This window comes from Lepisosteus oculatus, chromosome 5 (assembly GCF_040954835.1).
Source record: "Lepisosteus oculatus isolate fLepOcu1 chromosome 5, fLepOcu1.hap2, whole genome shotgun sequence".
Lineage (NCBI taxonomy): Eukaryota > Metazoa > Chordata > Actinopteri > Semionotiformes > Lepisosteidae > Lepisosteus > Lepisosteus oculatus.
In genome coordinates, this window is record NC_090700.1 from 11,411,580 (window position 1) to 11,436,729 (window position 25,150).

The 25,150-nt window shown below is 36.6% G+C and overlaps 1 protein-coding gene across 10 annotated transcripts in view; it reads left to right on the plus strand.

Moving 5' to 3' along the window:
- The window catches only part of LOC102696169 (protocadherin Fat 3), a 202,811-nt gene that overhangs the window by 161,245 nt on the left and 16,416 nt on the right, over window positions 1-25,150 (plus strand). For all 10 annotated transcript variants that reach the window (XM_069190096.1, XM_069190094.1, XM_015341579.2 and 7 more), the window contains 12 exons: window positions 2,121-2,317; window positions 2,576-2,729; window positions 3,841-4,074; window positions 6,050-6,439; window positions 6,808-7,022; window positions 7,311-7,448; window positions 8,297-8,440; window positions 10,450-10,647; window positions 11,414-12,212; window positions 18,335-18,469; window positions 19,275-19,432; window positions 22,441-22,909. In XM_069190096.1, the coding sequence (XP_069046197.1) occupies window positions 2,121-2,317; window positions 2,576-2,729; window positions 3,841-4,074; window positions 6,050-6,439; window positions 6,808-7,022; window positions 7,311-7,448; window positions 8,297-8,440; window positions 10,450-10,647; window positions 11,414-12,212; window positions 18,335-18,469; window positions 19,275-19,432; window positions 22,441-22,909 (3,231 nt within the window). The remainder of the gene's footprint in view (window positions 1-2,120; window positions 2,318-2,575; window positions 2,730-3,840; window positions 4,075-6,049; window positions 6,440-6,807; window positions 7,023-7,310; window positions 7,449-8,296; window positions 8,441-10,449; window positions 10,648-11,413; window positions 12,213-18,334; window positions 18,470-19,274; window positions 19,433-22,440; window positions 22,910-25,150) is intronic.

Consider the following 25,150-nt stretch of genomic DNA (forward strand, 5'->3'; position numbering starts at 1 on the left):
AGAGCAATAAATCCTTGGTTAATTACAGTGCTTATCTCTGAATAACCACTGTTTAAGCACACTTAATACTAATGTCTTTGTGTGACATGTCAGTTTTCTTTTCAGGCCCAAACACACCTACTCGACAGTCTCTTGGTGTTAGTACAGCCCAAAATCACAATAATCTCTCACTGAAATAATCCCAAGTATAATTAAATTCTCTTAGTAATGAAGTTCAGAGTGAACTGTAGCACCTAAGGAGACATAGCAAGAAAATATAGTTTTAGGGTCCATGCAGCCCCCAAACCTATTAAATTGTCACAGTGTATCAAAGAGAGCACTGCAAATATAGTAAAAATATATGTTGCCATTTTATTTCTACTAGTTATTTTTTTTTAATCATAAAGCAAATGATAGTATTCCATATTTTGTTTCACCTATTTATGATTGGTCTGAAATAGTCCTCTGCATAAAAGTGCAGCACAGATTTGTGCGATCTATCAACACTTAGGGTATCTTCCATAATTAATACCACAAAACTCTTATTGTTGTTGCTATATTATTTGCAAATTATTTCATTATAATGTTCGGCAACTTGAAATAGGAACTCACCTACACCTCTCTTCAACTGTGATCAGGTTGCTGAAAGTGTACAGTATGTTTTTGTCCATGGATTGCAGACTGTGTTGTGCAGCCTTAATGCTTACATCAGTTGTCCTCAGCAGTGTGGTGCATTCTGATGGATTTTTTTTTTCCCAGACAGAAATCAAAGGCTTTAAGCTAAAGTGAAAGGACTGACAAACTTTCTCTAGAGTATTTATGTAACATTAAATGCAATTATTGTGTCAGTCTAGCTAGGGAGACCCAGAGTAGGTAGCAGGCTTTGTCCTTTATGTTTTCAGAGAATGCAGTGCTAAAACTGTGTGTTGTGTAAAAGCACTTTTCTGCCTAAAATCATCTTTTTTTTTGCTGAGAAACATTTTACTGATCAGTTAATGTTTTGGGTGTAAGAATTAAAATTACATTCACCAGGCAGTGTTTTGTGAAGGAGGCGTTACGTGTTGAGGGGAATGGGATCATTCCAAACAGAACTTTATTAACAAGAGCTACACATCCAGCAGCAGTAATCAAAACCACACTGGAGGTCATGCCTTGTGCTTCCTGTCAACACATCAGCTCAGTTCATTCTCTCAGGCAGGGAGAATCTCAGCACTCAGCAAGTACAGCTGGAGACTGCAGTGTCATTAGCACATGCAGCATAAATAATGGCCTTGACTAATTATTGTGGAATAATACTAGTCAAAACCATTTCATTGTATGTAACAAATCACTTGAGAAGCACCGAGTTCGTTATGTGCTTGACCTTAATTAATGGCTCAGCTGTTAATTCAAATATTATGTCCAAATAAAACTCTAATTATAATTATTTATCCTAATATCCTGTTAATGTCAGACTCATGAAATGTAGGATGAATTGAGGTCATAAAGTTATTGCATTTTGTATTTTAAATAATCCTGTGAATACATTGCATCGAAATTTTAACGTGACCACATTTATTTTTCATTTTCTTAAATTAAAAACTTAAAACGTTCCTAGAATTAATCTTGGTAATCAAATTTTGTGCAGAAGACAGAAATGCTCACGTACCAGAATCAGATAGGAAAAGCAATATCTGTTATGTTACAATATTAAATTATGCCCTACTGTACATCAGCAATATGAGTAAAATTGAGTTTGCAAAATTGTCAGCATCTTGCATTTTGGCAACCTGTGATACAGGATGTGATACAGCAGATTCTCTTGATTCACATGGAAAGTAAATCTGTTCTTCTTTATAGTCTTTTCCATCTGTATGTAGTATCTGAAAGTGAATCCATAAAGCTGGATTTTAATCAAGAGACACATGCTCATATAAAAATACAAAACACCAAACACCAATAAACTAATATTACCTCATTCTTTTTTAAGGCCTGCTGTGTAAATTCATGCCTGGGCACAACAAATGAAAAATATAGAGTTTTTCTTTATTTTTCCAGGTAGATGATGAACACGTAAGGTAAACGAGAAACATGCTGTATTTAAAGCTGAAACAATTAGTTGTCTTCAGGCTTTTTTCAATCATGTATTAATTTCCTTTCAGGAGGGAACCCACGGGGAACATTTGCCCTAGGACTGATACAATCAGAATGGAAGTTGTATGTTAAGAGATCACTGGATCGTGAAGAGCAAGACATGTACCTTCTTAATATCACGGCTACTGACGGGCTGTTTGTAACAAGGGCAGTGGTGGAAGTCACGGTGATAGATGCCAATGACAACAGCCCTGTTTGTGACCAGGTCAGCACTTTGTAACATGCTAAAGCCTAATATGATTGTTACATTTCCTGTTCCCATGAACAATGTCGCTTTTGTTGTCTTTATTGCCATTGAAGATTAGAAAGGGAATTCTGTTGTGGGTGTGTAATTTCTGCTTGGGCCAGTGAGCGCTGTATTCTTTCTCGCTTATTTTCATTTTCTACCATCTGGTTTTGTTTTTCAATTTTGACATTTTGTGCTTTACATTAGGTACTAATGTGTTACATTAATTATTAATAGGTGCTATATACCAGATCATTTCCTGAAGATATACCCCCAAATAAAGTCGTCCTGAAGATCGGAGCTACGGATGCAGATATTGGCTCCAATGCTGAAATCCGGTACTCCTTGCATGGGACTGGAGCTGAAGATTTCTTTTTAGATGCAGAAACTGGTATGAAGATATCTTTGGTTACACTACATTTAAGAAATAGTTTTGAGGAGGCTGTTTATGTTAGATCTAGATATGTTGATTACTGTAGTTTGGGGATGTTAATTTCAAAATCCTTGGTTTCTTACACATTCCAAGCATTTTGCTCACAACTGAGAAATTCAATATGCAGTATATATAATATGCACTTCTTAGATGGCATGCACATCTTGTATAATTCATAGTTATAAAATGCAGTTTAAGGGAATAATTTCAGTTTTTAATTGCTAAAGCTGTATAGTCTTAAATTGAGTATTCTGTATGCTTTGTATATAACGTTTATAGCATGCTTAAATTTCTTTTAAAAATAAAAGAAGTAATGAAGCTCAATATGCATTTATCATCAAGAAGCTCTACAGTAATATAAAACAATAATAGTTTAGAGCAATTTTTTTATTTTATTGTAAGTGATAAAATATTCCCATCTATTACATTTCCTATTGCGCTGATAAATAAAATAGTAGAATTGTAATCTGGTAGGTTTACTTCCTCCAGGGGAAAACATTGCGTAGGTGCATGCAGTGAATGATTTTGTTTTTGATGTATTCCTGAAGAGGTGTGGGATGCAGACAACCGACCATCCCTTGATTTCACAAGGATAGGGAGCACATTATACTCATTACAGCAACAGACAAAGAAGCCTTTCAGCAATGAGCCATTCTTGCAGTCTCTTATGAGAGTTCTTCTACATTTTTTTGGAATTGAACCACAGAGACTGAGAAGTGAAGATGTGCCTTCCCCCTCCTCCACATCCGATGTGGCCTCTCTCCTAGGTTGTTAGGGGCATTCGTTATGTTATTTTGTCTAAAACCAAAAGAGGCGGATTGAATGTAGAAAAGGGTCAAATGGCTTGTATCTTATGCACTGCTGGTGGCCCTTGATGCAGTCTTAGCACAAACCAACTAGAAATCATGGCACCTGCAGTGCAGAAATTTTTCTCATTACTTTCCCATTACTGCACTTCTCAATATTTAGAAATGACTTGCCTGTGCTATATGTACAGTAGAGCTGTGCTTCCTTCGGGGATAGTAGAGTAGCAGCAGTAGGCAGGCGCATTGACTTAACTGTTTTCCAGGTGAGCTGAAAACCATGTCTCCTGTGGATCGAGAGAAGACACCAGTGTATAAAATGACAGCCCGAGCCACAGATGGAGGGGGGCGGTACTGCAAGTCTGACATCTTCTTAACGATTGAAGATGTGAACGACAACCCTCCTGTGTTTTCAGCCAAGCACTACATGGCCAGCGTTTATGAGAATACTGCAACTAAAGCTCTGTTAACTAGACTTCAAGCCAATGATCCAGACGTAGGTGAGTCACTATGGACTGTTTTTCTTCTGTTTTTATTTAAACTGAGATACCGGATCATCATGTTCCCAATCATAGCAATTTAAATGAAATAGAAGCTTCTGTGTTCCAAGGAACCCATTTCTAATCCACTAGTTTAATTCTTCTTTTAAATTCTCGTATATATAATATTTTTATCTTGAAATTGTTATACAGCCCACTTTTTACAAATAGTGGCTAGCCTGAAATTGGCAGTCCTTTTTTGTTCTTTATACAGTAGGTCAGAATAATTAATTTACAGAATAATCAATCACAGGATATGAAATGCTTTTGAAAGGATAAGGGGGCAGAGGAAGTTGTTATAGTGTTCCTGCTTTTTGCCTTTATGTAGCAAAGACAAAGACACGCCTTAGTTATAACTTACATACTTTTCTGTCAAAGGCAGTTGTTTGTTTTATGAAAAGGTTTTATGAAAAATTAAAATGAATCGATGATGAGCACAAAACAATAATCTGTTGTGCTGAACTAATGTAGACAAAGCCTTTCATTTGCAAGGCTGGCATTGAATACATAAAATCTGCGAGTAAATATAATAGAAAATCAGGCCACTCTTTGTACTGTAGATCCTCAAAGCATTGAGTTTCCAGTCCCTACGTGTTTGATTTCCCATTTAAAAATGTCTTCTGGATCAACTAAACTACTTCATAACATCAGGGTATAATGTCTTTAGCATTTTATAAATGGAACTTATAAATATTCCATGCCTTGTCTTAATGCCTTCAGTTTATGTGCACTTGAATGCCCTAGGTTATTACAAGTGTTGTTCTAATCAATATGCTGATAAACTAATGAACTATAAGAAATGTTTTTTGGATGTAAAGGAAGTGTGAATGTGAGCCAAACACCACTTAACAGAGGATGGTTCAAGAACAAATGGTTTGGACATTTGAGAATTTGTGAAAGCAATTAAATAAAGCTTAATGTCTGTTGGGTAGTTATATCGAGATGGACTGAAACCCTGCCAAATCATGCTCTGTATTACTGTCCCTTTGGCACCTGTACTATAGTCCTTCACAGTCGGCTGTTTTATTACAGCTACAACTCTTCTGCAATTTCCCATCTCAAATTGATTTTTAACAACGGATTACCTGTTTGAAGTTATAAAAGTATGAATAGGCAAATTATACAATACGGATGAAGTCACAACATTTTAAAGTTAATCCATCCCCTGTCGTAGACTGATATTCTTACGCATGTTACCCATTGGTCTTATCTGTCTGCTTTCCTGTAATTGTGAGGCACTTTGGTTTAGTCATTCTCCTCAGCTAAGGAAAATTAGACATTTATATCTGTTATAAAATATAATAGAAATTAGTCCTGCAACTAGCTGGCTGTGACCTAGGATTCCTCATGTAGCAACACATAATTGTAAAATATTGTCTGGGTGAGGATGGTATTAGACATTTGTTTCTTCTTAGCCGGGACTCCTTCAACTTGTTGGGTACCTACAGGCTTACAGTGATTTCAGTGAGAGCTTTGTGACATTCATCCAACCCTTATAACCCTCCTGTCATTTGCTGTGGAGCTTGCAGTATGTCAAATAACACATTGTCCCACAAGTGGGCAAGTTGGAGGAGTTTATCAATGTATCTTATTCTGCCTAAGTCGTGCATGTGTTGCTTTGGAGTGTTTAAGCAAATGGCTGTTCCAAATAGGTTGGGTACTGTATATAATAGAAAGAAAATATTGGCAATTCCAAATGTATCTTTTTTTAAATCTGGTTTGTATTTCCAATACTTTACTTCAATAAATAAGATATTAAAGTGGTATTAATTAAATTAATGATTACCACAGATATTAAAGTGTTCCCCCACATCTTTTAGATGTCAAGCACAGAGAAAAAGGTGGAATCTTGTGTTATAGTCTTGAAAAAAGGACACAGGAATATGTGAAAATATAAGAATTAATATTGGATATATGTTTAATCCCTCCCATCCAGGTGTCAACAGGAAGGTAGTATATTCTCTGGTGGATTCTGCAAATGGTTTCTTCTCTATTGATAAATCCTCTGGCATCATTGTTCTGGAGAAGACACTGGACAGGGAGCAGCAGGGTCTGTATAACATCACTGTGAGGGCATCAGACCAGGGCAAAAGCGTGCAGCTCTCTTCCCTTGTGAACGTCACCATTACAGTGCTGGACATTAATGACAATCCTCCAGTTTTTGAGAGACGGGACTATTTGGCTACCGTTCCTGAAGATGTGGCTCTGGGTACCGAAGTCCTAACTGTCTATGCTGCAAGCAAAGATATTGGCACCAACGCAGAAATTTATTACAGCATCAGATCTGGCAATGGACATGGGAAATTTCAGATCAATTCCCACACAGGTAAAGGAGATTGCAAGTTTTACAGCTAATCTGTAGAATAATAGCAGGTTATAAACTACGAGAAAGTCCTCTGCGTTATTTACATGGGTGATTAGAAGTAAAGAAGGTTTTTTAATGTACACACGCATCTACAGTATAAGGGTAAACATTGGTTTGGTGTCATATTTTGATTTTCTCATGATGTGAATGACACGTAAATGAAAACTGTACTAAATAAATGTGAACGGTGAGTTTAGTGCTTATACAGTAGTTGTTTTCAAGCTGCAAAATTACACAGGCAAGAGCTAGTCATGTATGCCATATCTGTAAATCACTATCATCATGATAATTACTGCACGTTCTACTGGCTTTTCTTCTTTTACATCCAGGTACCATTTCTTTGTCCAAAGAACTGGACTATGAGACATGTAAAGATTACTTCCTCACGGTGGAAGCCAGAGATGGAGGAACCCCTCCTCTGAGTGCAGTTACTTCAGTCAACATTAACTTGACAGATGTAAATGACAATGCACCTGTCTTTAGCCGGGATGCCTACAGTGCGGTCATCAGTGAAGACGCCAGCATTGGGGAATCAGTTGTCAAGGTATTCTAGCTGCTGCATCACTGAATGCAGAGATTCTTAAGAAATGCATGTTGACATACCGTACCCAAATGTCACCAAATCATTAGTGGGAGTATAATTAACAACAAATTAAGGTGTTTGCCAAATGTGAGGATCAGAGTTAAGATACCTCTGCAGCATATTAAAGTTGTACCAAAATGTTCATGTAGCTGGCTTACAGGGTGTTTTGGTATTTAAGCATGAAAGGGCTTTCAGCATTCTTGTTGAAAGTTTGTTTTTTTAATCTAATCTGTTATTTTACCTCTGCAGTTGATGGCTGAGGACGTGGACAGTCCAGTGAATGGGCAGATTTTATACTCTATTGTTAGCGGGGATCGGGAAAATCAGTTTTTCATTGATCCAATCACTGGACTAATGAAAGTCAATAAACATCTGGACAGAGAAACGGTAGGAATAGCTTGCTGGTTTCCATTATCTGGCTGAATCATAAGTGTTGATTTATTGTGAATAATAGAGCTGAGGTATTGATTTTTAATTTTCTCAAACCTGCAGTTCTGCAGTTTTTAATTTACAGTTTTTCAGCTATATATTTTTGTCTTCTCAGAGGCTGTGCTTGAGAACATCAGGTTTATTCTGTCATTTTCCTGTTTAGTTCTAAAAGTGTGTAAAAACTTAACGTATTAGTAGTGAAGACGAAGTGTAGTAAAGTACCAGATGGAGGATTGTAATTATGTATATTCAAGCTTTGTATTTGTTTATATGGTATGTAAATATACATTATGGAGAAGTTTGTCCTTGCTAATAAAAATGACACTGCTGTCAGACTTGTATTTATATTTTCAGGACAATGTAGTATATCCTGTGAATGTTTCAGAATTGTAATAATTCCATACCCTACAGGCTCTGGTATACAGTAAGTATGTTCCCAGCAGCCTGAGACAGAAAGATCATTATTAATATGCTTGAAATATACCTCATCATGTAGTGAAGTAGAAAATGCAGTGTTTAAAAGGGAATTAAGGAACTAAAACATGTCGAGGCCAGCAAGAGGAATTAATGGGGAAAAGGATGCTGTGATTGATGCATCTTAATTCCTCTGAAAAAGTACAACATCAGCAACCTTAGGAGAAATCTCGCAGGGAGACTGCATAGACTTTCAAGCCCCTACTAATAAACAGAGGACAGCAATGAAATCCATACTAATGAATTCTGTGCTGCATTGCAGGATTAAACGATGCTTAATTTCTTCTCTCTCTTCTCAATTTATAATTCTTTGGCTGGTCCTTTCCTGGAAGGTGTCTGGCTATTCTCTGGCAGTACGGGCCCTAGACAGCGGATCGCCTGCCATGTCATCCACAGTAATGGTGAACATTGACATCTCAGATGTGAACGATAACCCTCCCCTCTTCAACCCCTCCAATTACACCACTGTCATTCAGGTAGATAAGTTTTCCGCTAACTAAACATACATATACTGTAGATCTGGCCCCTTTGATGCCCTTAAAGTGAAAAAGATATGTCAAGTTTTGATCTGCTGTCTTTGCATAAAACAATCCATTTAACTTCTGGTGTCCATTTGGTCGCAAGGAATATATTATATATATATATTTTTTTTTTTAACTGTACCAAACTAAAATGCAGATCTTCTGAGCATTCACAATGTTTAAAGTACTGAATGCAAACTGTGCAACTATAGTATTAAAATTAATAGCCTATATTTTTGCTGTTACCTGGAGTAATATGAAACATTACAACCTACAGTATGCTACTTGAAATTTGTTAATGAAGTAACTGCCTTAGAAAAGATATATAGTATTCTGTCAATATCTAAAAATAATTATGTAAAGCTATCATGCTTATTCAATTACTTTTAGGCCTCAACGGCTGTTAATTTAAATTAATACATCTCTTCTGCGGTATTACTGTAATGGCTTAAAGTCACTTCTCAGGGGGATACATATGGTTTTGCAGACAGATTGAAAATGCTGAAATGTGATGTCTTGCAAACCAATGGTTATTAATTAATTTCTTTAGGGCCTTTTCATTTGCAAAAATATTGTGATCTGCATTCTATGCAAAAAATACTTTGGAACTTTCATTGAAGTCTGGAACTTTACTTGAAAAGTTAAAATATACTTCTGTTTTTTAACCAAGTATCTGTATGCTCAATGCATGGTTATTCATTATAATATGGTATTTTAATGTTTTCCACCTTTCTGAAAAATGTTAAAATAATATAATTTAAAGAGTGTTGAATCAGCTTTACTATATTTTCACTTACATTTCTTTGTTTAATTTTGACCATGTCTTGGTAAATTGGCAAAACAGTGAAAATATATCATTTTATTTCAGTAGAAAACATTAATATTCTAAGCCATTAATAATTAGTGGAAAAAAACAAGTGTCAGATGCTCAAGTATTTTTCAAAGTGTATTCTTGAGACCAGAAAAAAAGACATGCATCACTAATAAACTAAACAAATAAAAATGGGTTTAACTAGAGAAGTGGGACAAGCCATGCAGTGCTTTTAAAATCAAGATTATAAATTCAATTCTGTATCCAACAATTTCAGCAAAAGTAGTAAAATCAGCAAATCCCAGTTCAAATTCTGCTGAATTTTGAGCCTGCTGTAATTTGTTACTGTACTTACTGTAGGTTCTAAGACAGTAACAAGAGGGAGCACAGTTAGTCTTTAACAAATGATTTACAGTTGAAAGAAGTCCTATATTTCCGTGTCCATTTTGGGGGTTTAGATAAGTAGATACTGTACTGTATGTTTTATATTCAGAGAAACAGAAATCATTAAGAGATGTGACTTATCACAACTTCTCGGTATGCCAAGGAAAGCAGCATTTATAAGAGATCAATCATGTGTGTCAGAAGAAAAATTAAGAATAATAACCTTAATGTATAATTCTAAGATTTAGTCTTAATAACCCTAGAGAGCTATTGTATAGTTCAACCATGTATTCTGAGATATCTTTTAAAAATGCACCAAGAAGAGTGGACGCAATAAAGTACCAGAATCTGCCAATGGATTTTGTATAAGAAAAAGTGACCAGGTGCTCGGAAGTTGGGGTTGAGATAAAAACAATAGTTTTTCTATAATAATAGAAAGCCCATTTGAAGAGAAAGATCAAGGATCTAAAAAAATCAAAACTTGACCACTTGTAATAGCCATGTTCAAATTTTTACCTCTGAGGCGTGGAGTAAGATTGAAACAATCCAAGAGTCCTAAAATTGTTTGCTAAGGGCCATTTTAAATTGGTCTACAAAAGGGCTTTTTTTTAGCAAAAGCTTTTTTTTTCTCTTTTTTTCATGTTGTAATAGGGAAAATTCCATTACTGTTGTACCAAAAAAGTGTTCTCATGCACATACTGTATGAAGTTACATAAGTGTGAGCACTAGGAAATGGGTAAACGAACTTGCTTGATTTTTACATTGCCAGGAGAATAAACCCATTGGTACAAGCATCTTGCAGCTGTCAGTCACAGACAAGGACTCTTCACATAATGGTCCTCCTTATGAGTTCAGCATTGTATCTGGAAATGAGGGAAATGAATTTGCCCTTGACCAGAATGGAGTACTGAAGTCCGGCATTGTTTTCAGACGGGAGGGGACAACTGACTATGTCATTTGTGTTCAGGTAAGAGGTTCTTACAAAATACCCTCTAAAATATTGATTTATGCTTAGATTTTAATAATTGTGTAACTATTTGTTTGGAAACATTAACATTATACAGTATGTTTTGGGTCCTATTTTTTTGTTATCAAGCTGTCTTAATGCTTATTTTTGCAAATAATCTAGACAATGCTAGAGAAAATGCAAGCTTTTTGCAGCTGTAAAGTTATAAAGTTATGTCAACTTTACCATTGCAAGAGAGGTTAGAAAGAGCGTTTCACTACGTCTGATGTTAGTGATAGCTGATATGATTGAAGTGATATGTCACAACATAGAAGAGCTCAAAGTATAAAGTTCTTGAAGTTGTCTTGAACAATTCTGTAATAACAATGACAACAATGCTTTGTGACTCCTCAGCAGAGTCATGGCTCTGTAGCTGGCGTCACATCTGACTGCATAACACTTACTCAGTTCAACACTAGATGTCAGTTTGCTGTCTCCATTATGGGAGAATTGACAATCACGTCTTCCTGGGTTGTGAGCTCTCTAGCCTCCACCTTGTGGGTGAACATCCCCAAGCTATTCTTACACGGTATGATGAATGTACAAAGTGTAAAAGGGTCTCTCTTTTCTTTCATTGTTTCGTTCTTCTTTCAGTTTTAGTGGCATTTTTGCACTTCATCATGTCACTGCATATTGAGATTTCTATGTACAATAGGCCTTAAAAAAGAAAGTTATTTAATTGAGCAGATTTTGTTAGTTTTTTTTATCTCTTTTTTTCTTTCTCAAGGCCAAAGACTCAGGAAAGCCTCGACTTTCGTCCATATCCTATGTCTTCATCCGGGTGATTGAGGAGAGCATTCACAAACCCGTTGCTATTCCTCTGGAGATCTATATTGTGACCATGGAGGATGAGTTTCCAGGGGGTGTCATCGGGAAAATCCACGCCACTGATCAGGACGTGTACGACGTGCTCTCTTTCAGCCACAGGTACCAGCAGAAGAGCCTGTTCAAAATAAACCAGCAGGATGGAAAGATCATCGCCCTGGGGGGCCTGGACACGGGGAAGTATTTGCTGAATGTGACGGTGAGCGATGGCCGTTTTGCTGTGGCGGTGGACGTGATTGTTCACGTGGAACAGGTCACACCAGAGATGCTGCAGAACTCAGTCACCATTCGCTTTGAGAGTGTCACTCCGGAGGACTTCATAGGCCTGCACATGCGCAACTTCAAACGGACCCTGCGGAACGTGGTTGCCTCCCAGAAACAAGACACCCTTCATATCCTCAGTATCCAGCCAGTTGCTGGTACCAACCAGCTGGATATGCTTTTTGCAGTGCAGACATTAGGAGGAGGTTTTTATAAAGCTGCCTACCTCACCCAAAAGCTGAGCACCTCCAGGAGACATCTGGAGAATGTACTTCGCATCTCAGCTATCCTGGACAAAAACTGCTCGGGCCTAGAGTGCCAGGAAAAGTTATGTGAGCAGACGATCTCACTGGACTCCCATGCCCTGGTGACGTACAGCACAGCCAGGATCAGCTTTGTCTCACCCCGCTTTCATAGGAACACCAGGTGCACCTGCAATGGTGAGTGCATACAATAGTATGAAAGATGAAAGATTTGTGAAAATCTAATAAGCATAAATTCGGTAAGGCACATTAAGGTTTCTGTTTTCTTTATTAATAGGGCCTCAAAATTGTTCTCTTAATATCTTAGCATTCAACAAATTATGTGTTTCAAGTCATGCAGAAGCTGAGCGACTGCAATTTTGAAGGTTAATTTTACTAACATTGACATTCTGCAAGCTGGTAAATGGAAATTATAGTTAACGTCAGCAAGCATTCAGCTATGAGCTACCCTTTTCCATTTTAATAATACAGAAAAACCTTGGTTTAACAGACTTCATTTTAATGGACTTTATCTGCTAAGTGGTGTTTTGTCTTTAAAAATAGAAATACCAGACTTTTTCCACAATAACAAATTGCTTACGATGGGTGATGTTTTTGTTTTGCATGCTTTAGCAAATTCTTGAAAAAAAAACAGTCATTTTAAAACTACACTAAAATGCTAACAATACGTAAAAAAAGCTCCTTAAATGCACAAATAATGAAACAAGGTAAAAATAAATACTGTAATTCATAGGTTTAAAATTCATGAATAGGAGTAGGTCAGTTGCTTAAAATGGGTGTTTTTTGTGTTTTGTAAGATTTAAAGAATTTTACACAATATATTTATAAAATAAAAGAGCACATAAAATAAAGAGTTTGTATATTTTTTATAAAAAAGCTACATGATTAGTTATCATTTAATGTTCAGATTCCAATTGTTAAAAAACTGAAAGGATCGAGAAAGCGTAAATGTTACATATATAATTTTCTTGTATAACATTGTGTTTTGGGGCTGAAAAACATAATTCATTATTTAACAGACATTTGGCAGTAAAGATCACCACTTCCCCCCTGGTAATCCACTGAGGGTTTACTATAGCCTTCCCAAAACAGGAAAATGATCGCCCTTTCAAAGAGACTCCAAATTGTGTCCTGCTTTAATATATTTAACACTGCTAATTCAAGGGTTGGCTGTAATTTGGCTGCTTTCTTTAGCAGATGGCACCTTAATACCTGATCAAATGGGATTCGTTATCTTAATATTTGCATTCTGTACCCAACACTGTCTACTTCACCACTCTGTTGTTTGCTGGGATGAGGGATTGTGGATGGTATAGCTTATTATAACAAAAAAAATGTGTGCGCATAATAAATTAGATCAGTAATTCTGAGAAATATAAAGAGAAGCTTATAGGTTTTTCTGATGTTTTGTTTTACACTAGCCATGCAACTACTGTTTGTCCCTTAGATGTTTGATGCTTATTAATTGCTTAAGACACTGTTGTTCTCTTGATCTAAAAATATCTTTTAAATGCAAAACATGATCGCAGTGATATTTTTGTCCTTGCTTTGCTGGTTGGATTGTGATGGATTTTAGCTTTAAATCAGTGGTTTAGATCAGCTAAAAAAGTGACAGTGATTGATATCAAAGCTATATATTGGTGTATTACTCAGATGTGCTGATGTTTGAAGAGATGGGTGGGGAGTGAAGGTTTTTGCATGTGTGAAGGGAAGTATTTGCTAATCAAAAGCAGATCAGACAGGGCTTTATCCATATTAAAAAGCTTGGGGAGGTGGGGATTTTCAGTAATGCTTTTTAGTGTTGTGTAATTGAATCTTTACAGCTTGTTCAGGTCAATACCTGGAGTGATGCACTTTCCTATTTGCATTATTGATCGCAAATGGAAAACCTTCCTCTTTAAAAACATCAAATCCACAACAAATTAAAGCCCTGAAAAGTGATGCCATGCATGCTTAAATAAATACATTTCAATCCCTCTGTTTAACCAAGTAGGTCAGATGAAAACATTTTATCATTTAAAAGGATGACCTATCCCAAAAGGATCACAGAAACAAAGTCTTACAAAATTGTAATTTTGACTGTAATATGATACAAATTGCATCACATACTGAATAAGCAATTATATACAGTAGACAGTATATGATTCTACACTGTATTTATTCAATCTAGCAAATCAATAATACTGTATCTTGTGATAGCAGAGTGGAGGATTTTATTACCATACAGTGTGTGCATGTACATTGGAAATCTTATCTGTGCTGTTCTCTAAGGACATGCACAGTACAGCAGAAGACACAGTTCGGCAGACAACACCACACAATGTAGACTATACATTACAAAATGGTACATAATATGATATTCCTCTGATGCAGATTGTTTTCTGCTTAAGAAAATATTCAACATTACCTGTTGCAAACTATATTTAAATCTGAATTAATTTGTATTTATCAGTCATTAAGACTCTTCATCTGTAGACGGGTGCTTCAGCAGACTGAAAAACCTAACCCAGTGCATTTGATAAGGTACACCAGTAACAGTTTCTATTGCCAAGAGATATAACAGATGTTATGCGATAATGTTCAGCAGGCATATTGAATGTTTGTGCTGCTTACCTTTTGGCTGTAGTATTTTATTAGTTTATAAAACCAAAAAAAGTGGTTAAGTTTTAAGAGGCCTACTTCATTTTATAATTTCGAGCAGAATGCGTAGTCAGCTTGTCTTGTCAGAACATTTGAGATACCTGAACATTTAGTACAAAACCAGAACATTATTTAGCAATATCCGGTTTTAGTGTTCAGGGAATTTCGCTGTAAATTGTACACTGTGATATGGGCTGTGCTGTGATGGACTGGCATCCCACCTACAGTATGCTGTATCCTGCTTTGCACCTGTTGCCTGCTGGGCTAGACTCTGGCTCCTCCACAACCCTGGATGGATAAAGTGGTTAGAAAATGGATGGCAGGATATTTGCTGCATTGATATTAAACCTGCGTGATATTGAAACTACACAAGATCTGGACAGTACATATACTGTTTGCAGAACATTCCTTTGTAAAATACATTGGGAGGAAGTGGTGTCAACATTTTTCTGGGAACCGAGAGGGATAGTTTTAAATGAAAGCATCAGCTTCGATCATGCTTTTTGACAACAGTAGGTAGCAGGCTGAATAACAGTTTATGTCGGACAATAAATCAAACTGTGGTTTTGTGCCTTTTACTGCAGGATGAAGTCAACTGCCAGGGTTACAGCTGGAGGGTCTTTGAGCTTTGTAGCCTTAAAGAGCTGTGATGTTATTTCGGGAGTCTCCTATTTTGTTGCTGCTGATTTTAGTAATTTTTATAACCTTAGAAATACTGCCAGCTTCACCATCCCTGAAATTAAGAGAATATAAGGAACATTTACATATCAAGAGTTTGACTTAGTGCCCAAATATCAGGGAAACCCATTGTTAAATTGCATCTTAAGTCTGCAGTGTGTTTTACAGTCTTGAAACTCCCTTTGGTTTCAATTAATTTGTTTCATAAATGTAATTAGCACTTCAGCTACCTATACTGGATCACACAGACTCCCTTAAGGGCTTCATTTTGTAGGCTTTATTAACATCCACACTGTTTTATGATAATCTTTATTATTATGAAGCAGAAGATTTTCATCTTATTTTACAAGGAAGTAGTATGGTTGTTAAATATATATTAGATCAAAAGATATTAAAAATCAGTACAGGTTTTAGCATTGTTTCGTTGCCATACCTTTTCCAATTTAGACTTAAAGAGTCGAGTTAAATGAAAGGCAATCTGTAAAATAGTATGCACTTAATATAAAAGAGGCCTGAAGAGAAGTGGTTCCTGTGAAAGGTCTCTGGAGTTGGTCTTGCAGCCACTTATCGCAGAACTTAGTCTATTATTTTATTTTAATGTATTTTTCACTTCTGTATTCCAACAGTGTTTTTAGATCTCTATGCCTATTGATTTAACTTTGACCATGTTGGTTTGATGAACACAGCATCTCATCTTGTTCGTCTCTTGGGACGACAGCAGAGTGGCTGACTCCATTTAGCTGTTTCGTGATTTTGGATTTTTCATTGTTGCTTTTTCTGTGGCGTGAGTTTTGTTTCCTGTGTGCCTGCCTGCTTGGCTGCCACTGTAGGCTTCTAATCTGCTGAGGTGCAGACTGTTTGTGCTGCTTTTAATATAGGAAACTTGTTAATCTGCAGTGGCTGTCTGTTGCTGCTAGTGTACTGGACATTCTGTGGTCTCTGTGTTACAGGCTTGCTGTGCTGCTATACTGTAGATCTGTGTTTTGAGAACATTTATTTTTTTCTACTACCTAAACGCCTACTTGTGTTTCTTCTTGGATGGCCTCTATATTGGCTACCTTGCATTGCTGCTGTGTGCTGACCTGCCTGCCTTCAGGGACTTCTGCTGATAGTGTGGTTTGTGCTGCTGTGGAAGAGGCCGTTGGGGTCTTTTCTGTCAGACGATTCAGGGTGGCAGTGCTGGATAACTCAATGTGATCTGGACTAGCAGTGCAGTTTGGTATCACCAGTGGTATTTTTATAGATTTTACTGTAATTTCCTTTAGGATTAATAACCGTCATCTCATCATCCCAGAGTAAACTTAAGATCAGAGTAAGTTACAGTACATGATCAAAGAAACCTATATATATAGAGATTAAAAAGTCTACAGTATATATAGTACTCTAATATAATAATAAATTTAAATGCAAGATTAGTGCGATTTGGCCACATCCTTGACACTATCCTACCCCGTGCCTACATTTTTATTGTGGTTGCTGCTAAATTTCCCCAAAACAGCAATGTCCCCTTGTAAGTAATAGTCAAAATTTATTGTATTCCACTCTTCATTGTTAAGTAAAAAGGCCCTGGTACTCGATACATTTATTATTCAGAATATTGAGGCTTTTTTCTATCTGAAACTTTTTACCTTCCATGTACTGAATGTTTTTATTTTGTTGTTTTTCAATGTTAATGAAGTAAAAGCACAAGATATGGCTTAGTCGAAATATCTCAGAGCTCTGGCCATGATTTAGCAGGCATTCATCGTGTATAGTAGATACTAGTCTACAGTACAAAGCATGCGCTGTGATTTCTGTGCAGAATATTACAGTACATGCAGTACTTTGCAAGGGATTGTAATATAAATGGATATATTCATATAATATAAACCTCAACTGATATTTAATACTTTGGATTTATTTGGTGTAAGTAATCATATTATGTGTTGTGTGACCTTTTTTTAACCTACAAGCATTTGAATTAATTGGAAATTAAGCTTCACACTGTGGTTGGTTTATTGGACCTGATAGCTACTGAACCTTCTACTGATAGCAAATGGACTATAGTCTTCTGTTGACTGGCAAATCAACTTTTTGGACTGAAAATCCCTAAACCCCCACTTAATTTAGCGCCGTTTGTTGTCTTTTAGGATACTATTGCTTTTTATAAGCTGCTAACACAATTTTTTGAAGGTCTAGCTTCTACTGTAACTCCCAGACTTGTCTGTTTTCTTTTGCTCATTCTTCCCCCTGTACACAAATGAGCTGTATTCTCTAAAGGCAGCCAGATGATGATGCCTGGAGCATTTGTGGAGGAAGATGGGGCTAAATGTTCGATTCAGACTTATAAAAAACATCAGATGTTCTATAGGGATGCTTTTAAGGCTACTCTAGATCCTCCTGTTATTCCTGTCTTATCAATAAGCGTAGCTATGAAACTGCTTCTGACCTTTTTCTCTACACTATATATTTAAAGTACTTGTCTATCTAAATGAAAATATTTTATCAACTGTATATAATGTATGGATAGATTTTTGGAATAATTATTTTGAAGTACTTAATTTTTGAAAACGGCTTCACTAATGAAAAAACAAAATATCGCAGTCTCCCTTGGAGGCGTGGGTTCCAATCCCACTCTGACACCAATGTAACGCTACGGGGTTCACGTGGGCGCCCTCGCCGCCGCCGCCGCCGCATCAGGCCGGCTACCCACCGTCGGGGACTCGAACCCGGGCCTCCGGCATCACTTGACAGGGACCCAGCCTCTTGAGCCAAAGGGAAGTCTCCCTTCAGCCCAGCGGCTGCGGGCCCTGCTATTCACAGGGAAGGGCCGTGACGTCACCGCTCTGGTAAGCCGGCTCTCGCAAGCAATGGAGGCCGTATGAGTTACAATATACAGTAGTGGTGGAATGGAAAAACAAGTGCCTGCTTGGTGTAGCACAGCTACACAGCAAGGGCTTTCTCTGACGTGGATTTCATTGGGGTTTGTGTTCTGTTCCTAGGTGGAAGTTGCCCAGGCTCTTCAGAGTTGTGTGATGATCAGCCGTGCCCAGGTGATATGCAGTGCGTTGGTGGTGCAGTGAGTCGTGGGCCCTATATCTGCCAGTGTCCCCCTGGCAAGCTGGGAGAATGTGCAGGTGAGCCTGAAGAGCGCGGTGCAGTATTTCCTCTGGAGGGAGACATTATCCATTAACTTTGATTTCTGAGCAATCAGAATGATTAGTTCATCAGTCTTTAAGGGTAAACTATAACCACTGTCGTCATTCCAAAATCGCTTAAAAAAAAACTGTCATTTGTCGTACAAGGTCAAAGACCCCCAAACAGAATATTTGACCTAATGAACTGTGTTTTAGTCACAGTAACTGTACTCAGCTGCTTATTCAGGTCTTCTTTAAAAAGCCCATAAATTACTTCATATCAAGAGAACACTAACTATTCGTAGTGGTTCAGTAAAAAAAAATCATTTGTCAGGAGTTTGCTAACACATATTTGAAGAGATCCTGCTGCAAACAGATTGTTTGCTCATTGGTCACAGTCTGTTCAAGTCAATAAACAGCTCCACAGGAAAACAGCATAGGGTGTCTGTATGGGAAGCTGTTTTTTATTGCTAATATAAATGTGATTTTATAATAAGTGCAGTTGCTGATTGAATTGTTGTTTGTCATTGTTGCAAAAAACATTTCTTTGTAAACGTGTACTGTAGATAATTTTGGATTACAAATTTTGAACTACAAGATTTTATTTTCCCTTGTAACTGCTATTTCCTTTTCTGAGTAAGTGGCAAGTTACTATTGGATACCTTTGATACGGAGTAATTCTTGCCTCAGTGGGTCTCAAACACAGCCATGTCTGACAAATTTGTAACTGAAATGTCATGTTTAATTTAGGGTGTTGAGCGGAGGTTATGTTGTTTCACACCTCAGTTGCATTTTGTCTGTGCAGGCCACACATCTCTGAGCTTCGCTGGAAACAGTTATATTAAATACCGTGTGTCAGATGGCAGCAAAGTAGATGAGCTAAGGTTAGGCCTTCGCCTGAGAACTCTGCAGAGTAAAGGCATTATCATGTATACCAGGGCAGAGCCCTGCACCATACTGAAGGTATGTGGTCTCAGCTGTTTTTTAATGTACATGTTTCTTCTTAGGTATAAATCACAAATAGACTTCACTGTGCATTTCGTTTATAGCAACTTTTGACACATTCCAGAATAGATGTAAAGGAAGATGGCCATTGCCTGAAGAAATGTTGGAAATGTACATGAAAGTATTGTAATACCTATGCATTTAGATTAAAAAAGTACTTTACAGATTTTTCTCAAGATTCTTAAATGTTGCTGTTAAATAATTTTAGTGACACCCTTTCTTTTAGTCTATAAAATGTTTGCAATTAAACCAAAGTAACAATCCTCACACTTCTCTGTTACACTATAAACAGAAAAAACATTGTTAAAAATAACAGTTTGACTACTGTATTTGCATGATTGCATCTACAAGGATGTTTTATTCACAAATGCTGTGCTACAGACGGCGAAATTGTAAATCAACTCATCCGTTTATTTTTATATATTATGTTCATCATGTTCCTTTACATAGACAGGTTTTTAAGCAGATTGGGTTTCTGCTCTGTATTTAACATTGTGGATTGCCTCCTTTTTATCCCACAAACACTTTATTTGTGAGCTTTACCCTTCAAACTCCAGGCACAGTACTTCCATTGGCCTTCCCATTAGGAGTACAGAGCCTTTAGCACCAGTCTTCTCCCACATGACATGCTGAGGTGTTGACAGATGGAGCTGGTCCCAGTGACTTTTTCTGCTTAATTGACCTTTAAGCACAGAGACAAGCATGTTATCCAGAGAGCTTCTTCTCCTCTCTACTCTGGGGTCACAGTTAGACTGAAGGTCTGTGAGTGACTTTGGCATGCGCATCACATTTCAGCATAAAAACACGTTTTCATACATTCAGATCATTTTTGACCTTTGCAGAACACTATGTATAGTTATCTGATATTTCAGCACAATAAAAGGCTTTTTCATAAATATATTATATAGTGAATGTCACACGTGGAGTGGAGGCAATGTTTTCTGCTTAATAATAAAAAAAAATAACGGACTGACCAATATTACAAGCACACACCATATTTTAATGTTCATTTTTGGATGTAAAACGTGGTTTTGGTAAGATAAAAAAAAATGTCAGTAGTCTATCTGTAATGTTAATAAGCAGCAACAGCTTTAGATGGCTTAGAAAAAATGCCACGTAAAATCACTGTGACAGGTGGCTGTTAAGCTAGTGATAGAAGCACAGGCGCTGGCAAAAAAAATTAAAATGTGCCTGGAAAGTTTTCTGAACTGTGATGTACATGTTCGTCTTTACATGTCTTTGTGTGTTATTTTTTTCTGTTAAAAATCAACTACAACCAGCAAGACGACATACACTATTCGTAATACTCATCATATTCATTTTAATATCCATAAGTGTTTTTTAAATGCGAGAGTATTTTTGCTCTATTAAAAAACAGAGAGCTGCAATGGGAGTTGACGTATTTTATTTCATTTAGAGATTTTTGCTTCAGACAATGGATTAACAGGTCACCCCGAGATTTCGTGGTGTCTCTTTTTACTATTTTGACTAAGATGTCCATTCCTTTTTGTTACATTATGACTTCCTCTTGAATATATGGACAAAAAAACATAATGAAGTATTCACTATGATGAAGTTAATATGAGGTCATTTACAAGGCTGTTTTATTGGAGTGATACTAAAAATACGTGGTAATGTAAAGATTTCCCTTACCTGGTTTTAGCAGTTTTAGGCTGCATGTACAGTGCTGTATACATCAAATTTTCCTTAGTACTACAGCTCAGAATCATCTTGCAATAAGATAAACAGCTAGACGGGTTTATTAAAAAAAGGTTTTTTTAAAAAAAGGAGCAGCAGAAGGAAAATGTGTGATTCTTATGTGTGGGTGCCTTGAACTCATGCTGACTACATGCAGTAACTAATTCGAATAATAACACCTCCAAAAATTCTCATATAAAATGAATTCTGTGCAGGTCATAGCTTTGTTGGTCCATGAATAATTATACCTATCTCAAAAAGATGAGCACCAAAGCATTAAACGACACGATAGTGCTGTGCACCTGAGTCAAAATCAGCGCATAGATTCTAGAATGTTAATATAGAGTGAGAACTAATGTCGGCGCTTATCTACAGATCATTAACTGCTGTAACAAGGCCTGTCACAGTGCTATACATTGAATAAATCAAGATTGAAGACTCATAAATTCAGTTCAAACAAGAAGTTGGTGCCACTGACATGTCCTTCTTAAAATATAAACAGCAGATAAGAAAGATATGTAAGCTTATTAATAAGATTGTTTTCCAGCATAATAAATGTTTATGTATTTACAAGGCTTTTGATTAGTGTACAATTAGTTCTTTCTAAAGGTGTATATTCCATTAAATTCTTAATAGTCAACACACTATATATCTTAGAAATAGAGGAGCTGGAATTAGGTGACTTGCAAGTGTTTACATTTAAAAAATGAACAGTAAATTAAGTTAAGAAATGAAGGAGAAGTGCTTTTTTTTCTTTGCACATTGAATTCCTGAAAGTATGTAGGCTTAAGTTTGCAAAAGGACATAAATGTAGTTTATTCAAAACAGGGATGTTTGTGTTCAATTTCCATACTCTAATTAATTGAAATAAATCAACTGCATAAATCAATTTTGTCAGTCGATTTCATTCCTTGTGGGAAGATTCCAAATAATTTGGCAGTAATCTTTTAAACATATGATGTGCATCTACACAAAACAAAAGGACAAACAAGGTTTTCTTTTTAAGCCTCAAACCACTAAACCACTCTTTAAATACATGTTCCTTACTTGTTTGCCTAAGCAGAGATCTATTTAAAGCTGTCAGAAACATTGATTTCCTACTTTAAACTGTACATCTCACCACCCTGAAACCAGTGTGTTCCATGCTGCCTTCAATTGTAAATATCAGCAAAGAGGCCCCTCCAACTGTGTTCAGTGAAGCTTCCTTGCTTGTGATCTGTTCAGAGTGTTTAAAATTCCTCCTTTGTATCTTTTATTGCCTTTGACAGATTGAGGATGGCAAGCTGTGGTTCCAGTTGGACTGTGGTAACAGCCCTGGAATCCTAGTGATCTCTGGACGGCCTATTAATGACGGAAACTGGCACACAGTGTTTCTTGAGCTCAATCGCAACTTCACGAGTCTGTCACTAGATGACATCTATGTGGAGCGCCGCAGGGCACCCCTACATTTCCAGCCTTTGGGGCCTGATGGCTCCATCTTCTTTGGTGCCCAAGTACAGCCTCCCAATGCTCGCAGTCTGACCGACAAGAAGAGTCCCTTGGTTCTTGGGGGCTTTCAGGGGTGCTTGGACTCAGTAGTCCTCAACAACAATGAACTGCCCCTTCAGAACAAGCGGAGCCACTATGCAGAAGTGGTTGGTCTGACGGAGCTGAAGCTTGGCTGTGTGCTGTACCCTGATGCATGTGAAAGAACTCCATGCCAGAATAGTGGAAGTTGTGCAAGCCTTCCATCTGGTGGTAAGTAGTGGGAATTACATTACTTGGAAGCATTAAATGGTGCTCATAACCCTATTTATTTTAACTTTTTGTTCTTGTTCTTTTTTTAGCTTGTTTGTGTGTTTTTGTAAGTGCTACATTTAAAGATAATCATTTTGGTAATAATATGCCGAGATTTGTTTTCAGTGAACCAAATTGGAAATAGATAACCTTTTTTTCATTCCTTTGAAAGACATGGCAAGGTCTTCATTAGTAAATATCCGGAACCACACCAGGTGATTAGAAAAGCTTTGGGCTATTTGGCTGCCTATCTTTTAATAAAAATCGAAATGAGGGTGATAGCCAGATGTTTCTAATTTTCTCTTTCATTCTCTTCTTAATTATTTTGGGTACATGCTGAGAATGTTGGTGATGCACACATGTACAGAATAAAAAAGGTTTTGATTAAATACAGAATATCTGTGAAGGTTTTTATCCCTTTTGAAGTTATATAAATAGTTTTAACAGTCCCAGCCCTATAGCTGAAGGCAGTGGAATATGTCAAGTTTTTTTTTTTTCAGACTAAAAATGTTAAAAAAAAGTTGGTTTATCCTTCAGTGTATATTTATTTTTGGAACATCACACAACATCCTCTTGAAATATCAAGTTTCAGCCTTTCAGTGACTCATTCTCAGTTATATACTTTCATACTTAAGAATATTATCTGTATGAGTCTCTCTGTCTAGCTTGGTTTGTCACATGACCCAAGTCTGAATATCTTAGCAAAAGTTATAAATGTATAATAGAAAATACTTCCACTCATAAAATGTATTGAATTCTTAATATTTGCTTCGGTTAATTATCTTATCAATAATAATTACAACAATAATTATCTTATCAATAATAATTACAACAATATTTTCTTTTTAAATGTCATTTTAGAATGGTGCCAGTTTGACACTGCAACAATAATTCTGTATAAATTTTGCAGGTGTTATAGTATGTAAAAAGTGACAGTGCTCAGTAATATTATTGGTGTGCAATCTACCCAGAGTATGAAGAAACAATTTGGTCTTGATGTTTTTCTGTATGAATACAGAAAACGACCATACAGTATACAGTAAATATTTCTTATACTCTTGCATATTCACCATTGCCCATTTAATTCTTCGACTTTCCCTTTCCTTCAGATTAGGTGTATGTCTGGTACAGAATTATACAGTTTGTACCAAAAGAATACAAACTTGACAAAAAACTATTATTTATAATGCAGAAGACTCGTTATAATGGTGCTGCAATACAAGAGATGTTGAACTTCAGGAATGAGAAGCAGTGTGCTAAAATAAGGTTTCGACTGATACCCAAAGCGCAACATTACTCCTTGTGACAGGGCTTCCAAACTTCATTACTCAGGTATCGTACTTACAGATCTGCTGTCGATAAGGATTTCAGATAGAACCCGAGGGAGACTGCTGAAGGAAATTAAAACACACACTGTTGTGTCGTGGTGCATCAGCAAACCCTGATAACCATCTCAAACATAAAAGAGAAGGAAAAAGAACTGTACTTTTTTATTAAATTATATATCTAAAGATGGGTTAGAAAACTATTATCGGTGAAATGTGTTGTGTGTATCTTCAGAAATGATAACTCAATCTCTTCTTATGTGCACTCAAGGTAGAAGTAAGAAATGTATATCTTTGGGAATGGGAAAAGAGAGGTGACTTTTTGAAGTGTTAATCACAGAGATTTACTTTATTTGCTTTATGTTTTTGCTACTCTGAAATGGAAAACATTTTTTAAAAATGTTGTTGCTTCTGTGAATGTGGCATTTCTTTTGATACAAGCAGAAAACTATTTATTTGATGAGAGACAGCAAGGTAACAACCTGGATAGTGACCTCTTGTCTATATTATCACTTTGTCGTGCAGTAAACTCTTCAGTTTGTTAAAAATTGATTGTTTGGTTCGTAGATGAATTAAGATTGTTCTAGATAAGATTTTCTATTCCAGATTGCATGTTGAGTGTAAAGTACTAACATTACACCCTGCACTCAAGCTTTATTGTACATTTTATAAAAGCTTAATTCACTATATTGATCGGAAATAAATAGCTAGTAATAACTATGGTATGACTATGGTAATTACAGGTAAATTTTGTCAAACAAACTGTAGTAGTGCATGATAAAGAAGGAACAATATGATTCTGATTCCCAGCAATAATGCAATTCTGACTGCACCAGCATTGTGGACTTATAATTGAGTTTTTGATATTTAAATTCAG